At 44.6% G+C, this 7500-nt stretch overlaps 1 protein-coding gene across 11 annotated transcripts in view; it reads left to right on the top strand.

Moving 5' to 3' along the window:
- The window catches only part of LOC137426576 (von Willebrand factor A domain-containing protein 5A), a 161095-nt gene that overhangs the window by 18920 nt on the left and 134675 nt on the right, over nt 1-7500 (top strand). For 10 of the 11 annotated variants that reach the window (XR_013623660.1, XR_013623661.1, XR_013623658.1 and 7 more), the window contains 2 exons: nt 3388-3593; nt 3727-3949. Coding sequence is in view for 7 of the 11 variants with exons in the window: in XM_078779296.1 (XP_078635422.1) it covers nt 3388-3593; nt 3727-3949 (429 nt within the window). In the remaining 4 variants the exon portion in view is untranslated. The remainder of the gene's footprint in view (nt 1-3387; nt 3594-3726; nt 3950-7500) is intronic. The other variant, XM_078779300.1, reaches the window with a different exon arrangement.

Below are 7500 nucleotides of genomic sequence, written 5' to 3' on the forward strand. Positions count from 1 at the left end.
AGGAGGAAAATTCCCTCAGGGAGGGGGTGACTTCATTCATAATAATATTATTTTGTCATGACATTAATATTGTGCTAATATGAAAATACACATTGCGTAGAGTGAGAGCTTCTTCGACAATGGTCAGTCGATCGAGTACGCAGCCCTCGCAAACATCTGTAGGCCTAGGCCTAGCTAGGCTAGGTTGTTTGATCTTGGGCTTAGAATTATAAATGAAGTCGGTGTAGCTGGCGGAAAACTGAAGTCGGTGTAGATGGCGGAAAACTGAAATCGGTGTACCTGGCTTAAATGAAGTCGGTGTAGCTGGCGGAAAACTGAAGTCGGTGTAGCTGGCGGAAAACTGAAGCCGGTGTAGCTTGTGGAAAAAAGAAGTCGGTGTAGCTGGCGTAAATGATGAGCGGTTTCGAATTCAAAATCCGTTCTGTACAGTACTGTATTGTAATTTATTGATTTTAATCACCAGGTGAAAATAATTTATCGGTCGTGCCAAACCAAAGCAAGATCATGTGAGCAAGATGATGGATCATGGAAGGGACAAGATGGCGGATCATGGAAGGGACATTTGAAATGACAACATGAAATTTTGTTCCCAAGGGAATGGGGAATGACAGTGAAATGCCATAGAGGTTCACTTACGAAGCTCTCTATTAAAAATCTTAAGATGTATGAACCACCTCAGGAGGTACCACCAGCTACACTACCTTAGTCACTACACCCAACAAATTAAAACACAGCAAGGCCAAGAGATGAAGTAAACATTAAAAACAATACCTATTATTATAATTAAATAAAAACTCAACATCAGAGAATGTGGGATTCTTGTGCATATAAAACGTTTGACGTCATCGGAAATAGATATATCGCCATACTGTGAATACAAAATGGCGGATCATGGAAGGGACATTTGAAATGACAACATGAAATTTTGTTCCCAAGGGAATGGGGAATGACAGTGAAATTTTGAATGGATTTACATATACAGTCACGTGAAAAAGTAAGTACACCCCATGTAAAGTTTTGACTTTTTCAACATATTTCAACATATAGCTATTTGATCTTCATTTCAACAATATTGATAGATAAAGGTGATATAATATAACAAATATCATGAAACATTTACATTTTGAAGTCCATTGTATAATTTAAATAAACATAAATGCAAATTTCGCATGTGGAAAAAGTAAGTACACCCCAACCTTTATCACTACTTCAAATACCTAAAATTAGAATCAGGTGCACCAGCTCAGGTGCAAATGATGAGAACATCGTTAGAGAGGATCTTGGAGGAACCTGTCTTATTTAAACCTCAGACATTTCGTTTAGTTTGCTCTTTGTTGTTGAAGTGTGCGGCATCACCATGCCTAGATCAAAAGAGCTCTCTGAGGCCTTCAGAAAGAAGGTTATAGAGGCCGACGAGTCTGGGAAGGGATTTAAAAAGATCGCCAAACAATTTGAAATCAATCATTCGACGGTCCGGAAGATCATTGACAAGTGGAGAAGATTCCAAACAACTGCCAACTTGTTCAGGCCAGGCCGCCCCAGCAAGTTCAGCCCGAGAACAGACCGCAAGATGCTGAAAGAAGTCTCTAAGAACCCCAGAATGTCATCACGGGACCTACAGGTAGCTCTTGCCACTGTTGATGTCAAACTGTACGAGTCTACCATTAGAAAGAGGCTGCACAAATTTGATCTACATGGGAGGTGTGCCAGGAGGAAACCTTTGCTGTCCAGAAAGAACATCAGGGCAAGACTAAAGTTTGCCAATGAACATGTAGGCAAAGACCAGCACTTCTGGAACAATGTGCTCTGGACAGATGAGTCAAAGGTAGAGCTATTTGGCCACAGTACAAGAAGACATGTTTGGCGAAAACCAAAGACAGCATTTGACCACAAGAACCTGATACCAACTGTAAAGCATGGTGGTGGAAATATTATGGTTTGGGGCAGCTTTGCTGCATCAGGGCCTGGGCAGCTCACCATCATAGAATCCACTATGAATTCTTCATTGTACCAGAGGGTACTTGAAGATAATGTGAGACCATCTGTGGGAAAGTTGAAGCTCAACCGAAGGTGGACCTTGCAACATGACAATGACCCTAAACATACCAGTAAATCCACCAAGGAATGGCTGAAAAGAAAGAAATGGAGGGTTCTGGAATGGCCAGGTCAAAGCCCGGATCTAAATCCCATCAAGATGTTGTGGGCGGATTTCAAACGAGCTGTGCATGCAAGAAACCCCTCAAACATCACACAGCTGAAAGAATTCTGCATGGAGGAGTGGGCAAAAATTTCTTCCAGTCGACCTCAGAGACTGGTCGACAGTTATATGAAACGCCCACTTGAGGTTGTTTCTGCCAAAGGGGGCAATACCACCTATTAGAACCAAGGGTGTACTTACTTTTTCCACATGCGAAATTTTCATTTATGTTTATTTAAATTATACAATGGACTCCAAAATGTAAATGTTTTATGATATTTGTTATATTATATCACCTTTATCTATCAATATTGTTGAAATCCACTCCACCCTCCAGGTCTTTAAAACAGCTGTTCACCACCATCTCTTATCTTCCCCCATCCAAAACCTTGATCTTTTCTACCCCTGCTAATTTCACCCCAATTCCACTTTTTTGAAATACCAACTTCTGTCCTGGAAGTCCTTGGTGTCCTTGTGTTTTATACTTCTCCCTCCCCCCCGCCTCCTCCCCCCAAGCCCTCTCCCTTCCACACATCTCCCTGCTCTCAAATGTTGTGTTTGTGTGCTTCCCCTTCTCTCCCCATCTTGTTTTCCGCTCCCTCTTTTTATATATTTTGTTTGTCTGGTTGATTTGTTTGTGAAGTAAATGTTAGCTCTTTCCTGAGCCTCGATTCAGTATACAAAAAAAATAAATAAAAAAATGAAGATCAAATAGCTGTATGTTGAAAAAGTCAAAACTTTACATGGGGTGTACTTACTTTTTCACGTGTCTGTACATGCAATTGCCACAGAGGTTCGCTTACGAAGCTCTCTATTATCATAGTATTGTTATTACTTTTGTTATTTGAAGTGAACGTACATATATATGGGGGGGGGGGGGGGAGTGGGGAGGGGGGAGGGAGGAGTGGGGAGGGGGGAGGGAAGTTTGATAAGTTATCTATGCGCCTTAGCACGAGTATCACCCCAAGCAGGAAAACCCCTTTGGGGAGGAGGGTGGGGGACTGGGGGATATTAACCTCCATTGTTTGACCCCTAATCCTCCTGTCGAGTCTGTTTGGGATTGCTTAAGCAACGACCGAATGTATCGTGGTCAGACAGATACCAAATTGCATATTTAATACGACATCACAAATGTAAATTATATTTTCCACGTACCTCCTTTGAGTCTTTCTGCCTTTCCTGTCCCACAGAGGTGCCTCTGAAATCTGTTGATGTGACGGTAACTGCTCGTGGTTTTGTCGCTGACGTTGCGGCCGAGCTCGCTTACGTTAACAATGAGGCACAAGCAGTTGAAATAGAGTACGTGTTTCCCATTGATGCCGGCTGGTCAGTGTATCGCTTCAGTGCTGAGATTGATGGAAAGGTTATCAACGCAGAATTGCAGGAGAAGCAACAGGTGGGATGCTGGGCAAAGGCTTCCTGTTTTTAGGGGTTTGGGAATATCAGTTTTGAACATCGATGAATTTGTGCTCAAGTTTCTAAGTGGTATCAACAGGTTAGAATTCCTCACTTCTTTATTTTACGTTTAGGCCCAGGTAACTTATGATGATGCTGTGACTGAGGGCCGTGTGGCCTTCCTCCTCCAAGAATCTGGAGCAGCGAGCGATGTGCTTCGCTGTCTCTTAGGCAGGTTGGGTCCTGGTGTTACAGCCCAACTAAAGTTTGGCATGGTGGGTGAGCTGCAAAGTGGAGAACCGGGCTCGGCAAAGTTCCGCCTTCCTGCTGTACTTAACCCTCGCTACTGTCCTGCAGGTGAGCTCGTGTGGCGATGTATTTATTAGTAGTGGACCCGATGTGATCATTTGCGGAGCCAAATTGATCGGTCTTGGAGGTTTTTAACTCAGTTGCGTTTCATCAAGGCAAAGCGTTAAACCACATTTAGCCATATTTCAGCCTTGCATCGTATCCTATATACAAAGTGGAAAAGTACAATATATATAGTGTTTTGAACTTTGATGAAGTGTGTTCCCTTTTCAATGGACTGCATCAGTGTACAATCGGTGGAAGGGTGACACTACCTGTCAAATAGTCTACATTCTTCCCAATTATGCTTTTGTATTGTTGAACAGTCATAAACCGTATCCCCCATCCTCCTCTTCAAGTACTTGCATTTATTTGGCCGGTAGCTGTAAACCACCCGTAAACTTCCCTCATGCTCGCATCGATCATTCTCATCATTTGACAAAACCAAGAGCAGAAATGTTTGTGCCTTATCCTGAACACAACTGTTGCACGGTTCATGGCGATTACTAGCAGGGGCTAATTGTTTAAAATCAGGTTATTTATGTTATTTATAAGAAGAGTGTTTGCAGCAATGACAGTTGCATCTCATCATTGTATAAGTATCCAGGAACAAGGAATAAGACAAATAATACAACAATAAATATGCCGTGCATAGTACGATACTTGCGAAATCCTTAAACAGAGTTGTTGACCTTTGGCTTATGTTAACCTTTTGACTCAATTTTTGATAACTCAAAAATAATTGGTGGTTAAATTGAGTGACCTGATACATAAATCCTGTTCAAATTTCAAGTCAATCAGATGAAAATTGAAGATTTTAGAAATTGCACCTAAGTTGTTGACCTTTGGCTCATTTTGACCTTTTGACCTCAAAATCAATAGGCTTCTTGCTTATGACCAACTCCCGTTTCATGAGGGTTGGTTTAAAATTGTGACCTGTAGGCGACTGACAGACAAACAAGAAGACGTCATGCAGAGCACGATGCTTGCAAAATCCACTTTTTAAAATATATTGTACAAACCGATGGGATGTTCCATCTCCCCTGTTTTGTTTGTGCTGGTTATGGAGTTGTTGATACGTGCGGTGAGTGGACATGGGAAAGAAGTGAAGCTAGCCCCTGGTCAGAGGTTGCCAGCAATGTCTGCTTTCATGGATGACCTGACAGTTGTCCAACAGTCCGCTGATGTAGCAGTAGAGGTACTGGGACGACTGGAAAGGTTGATGTGGTGGGCAAGAATGGGATTTAAAGCAAGAAAGTCGAGGAGTGTGGTAGTGAGACGAGGAGTGGTGGATAACATGCACAGGTTTGAGCTGGGAGGGGAGGTGGTTCCATCATTGGTGGAGGCCCCTGTGAAGAGTTTGGGAAGATGGTATACAGTGGAGTTGAATGATGTGGGAAGAGTGGAGGAGGTCAGAAACAAGCTTTTGAAGAGGATTGATGGATGTGGTTTGCCAGGTAAGTTGAAGGTATGGTGTTTGAAGTTTGGATTGACGCCACGAGTATTGTGGCCACTGATGATGTATGATATTGCGATTGGGCATGCAGAGAGGATGGAGCTTGTGGTGAGCGGGTTTGTAAGGAGGTGGTTGGGAGTATCACACTGTTTGACGAACATTGCCTTTTATGGTCAGGGTGGAAAACTCCAGTTTCCCTTGACATCATTAACCGAGGAGTTTAAGGTGGTGAGGGTGCGGGAGTTCATGATGTTGTGGGATTCAAGTGATGCAGTGGGAAAGAATGCTCTCCCAGAGAAGAAGGGAGGTCGGAAGTGGAATGCAAGAGCAGAGGTGGACGAGATGGAGGAGCGGTTGCATCAGGAGGAGGTCATGGGGATGGTACAGCACGGGAAGCATGGCTTGGGGTGGATGAAGCATGAGCGATGGGGAAAGGCATGTGTGAAAGAGAGGAGGAAGATGGTTGAGAGGGAGGTGAGAAGAAAGGAAGAGGAGGGGAGATATGTGAAAGCAGTCGGTCAGGCACAGCAAGGTGCTGGGACAAGGTGGGAAGGTGTACAGGTGAGATGTTGAAGTGGCAAGAGATTTGGAGGATGGAGCCAATATTGTTGAATTTCCTGTTGCGGGCAACGTATGATGTGCTTCCATCACCAGTAAACTTGAGATTGTGGGGGTTGTTGCAGGAGGAGAGATGTTATTTGTGTGGAGGTGTGGGAACGGTGCAGCATGCACTGAGTGCATGTTCAGTAGCATTGGCAGCAGGACAATACAGCTGGCGACATGATCAGGTGCTGGCGGTGGTGGTGCAGATGGTGCAACAAGAGGTGCTGAGGTCGAGAGAGAGAAGAGTGGAGAAGGAGACTGATGGGGGAGAGGTGTGGTTTGTCAAGGAGGGCCAAGTGGTAAGAGGTGGAAAGAGGAGGAGGTGGAAAGCAAGAGGGCTGTCAGATGCTTGTGATTGGCAGGTGGAGGCAGGCCTAAAGCCACAATTGGTATTTCCAGAGGAGATCTGTGTGACAAGGTTGCGGCCTGACATTGTCATTTGGTCAGGTGTAACAAGACAGGTCATCTTAGGGGAATTGTCTGTAACTTGGGAAGAGAACATGGAGGAGGTGCCTGAGAGGAAGAGAGGAAAGTACAGTGAGCTGGAGGCAGAGTGTCGGGAGAAGGGTTGGCGAGTTTCGTGTCAGCCTTTTGAGGTGGGGTGTCGAGGGTATATTGGCAATTCCTTTTTTGCATTTCTTGCTCGGCTTGGAGTGTGTGGGACAGAAAGAAGGAGGATGGGTGACAAGGTGGCCCAGGTTGCATTGAAAGGCTCATTTTGGATATGGAGGAAGTTTATGGAGGCACGTCGAACGGTGTAGGTTGAGGTTACGGAATAGAAATGGAGGTGTGTGTGTGTGTGTGTGTGTGTGTGTGTGTGTGTGTGTGTGTGTGTGTGTGTGTGTGTGTGTGTGTGTGTGTGTGTGTGTGTGTGTGTGTGTGTGTGTGTGTGTGTTGTACGAGTGGGTCCTGAGTGGGTGTGGTTTTGCATGAATGGTTTTACATGTTTACAGGAGTGGTGCATGTTGGTAAGGGTAGGTGGTTGTTTTTTTGTTGTTTTTTTTGTTTGTTTTTGTTACTACTATTATTTCTTATTTTGTGTATGTGAGTGAGTGGGTGGGTGAGGGTGTGTGTTTTTGCATGAGTGTGTGTGTTTTTGTATGTTGAGTGGTGTATGTTGTAAGGGTAGGTGGTTGGTTGGTGTTGTGTGTGTGGATGTGTGTGCATGAATGATCTGGTGTGTTTTGTTGCTGAGTGCTGAAGGGTATAAAGTTGGATGTTTGAGTGTTCCACCATGTTTGTTTGGTGCTGTGGATTCTGGATGTGGAGGTGTTGCTGTTGTAGTCTGCGTTCGCACTGGCTGGGGGTGGGGGTGGGGGTATGTACGCATCCAGGTGTAGTTGCTGCATGTGGATGTGGATGTGTATGTGCCCCTGCTGGCCCACCTTAGCTGACCGTATCGAGGTTGAAGGGCCGAAATGGGATGATGCTGAGGACCTCGACTGAGGACCCGGTCAGTGCGGCACACTTGTGACCAGGTGTGTTTTGAATGTGTGTGTGT

Source organism: Myxine glutinosa, chromosome 5 (genome assembly GCF_964187855.1).
Source record: "Myxine glutinosa chromosome 5, kmMyxGlut1.1, whole genome shotgun sequence".
In the NCBI taxonomy this organism is placed as follows: Eukaryota; Metazoa; Chordata; class Myxini; order Myxiniformes; family Myxinidae; genus Myxine; species Myxine glutinosa.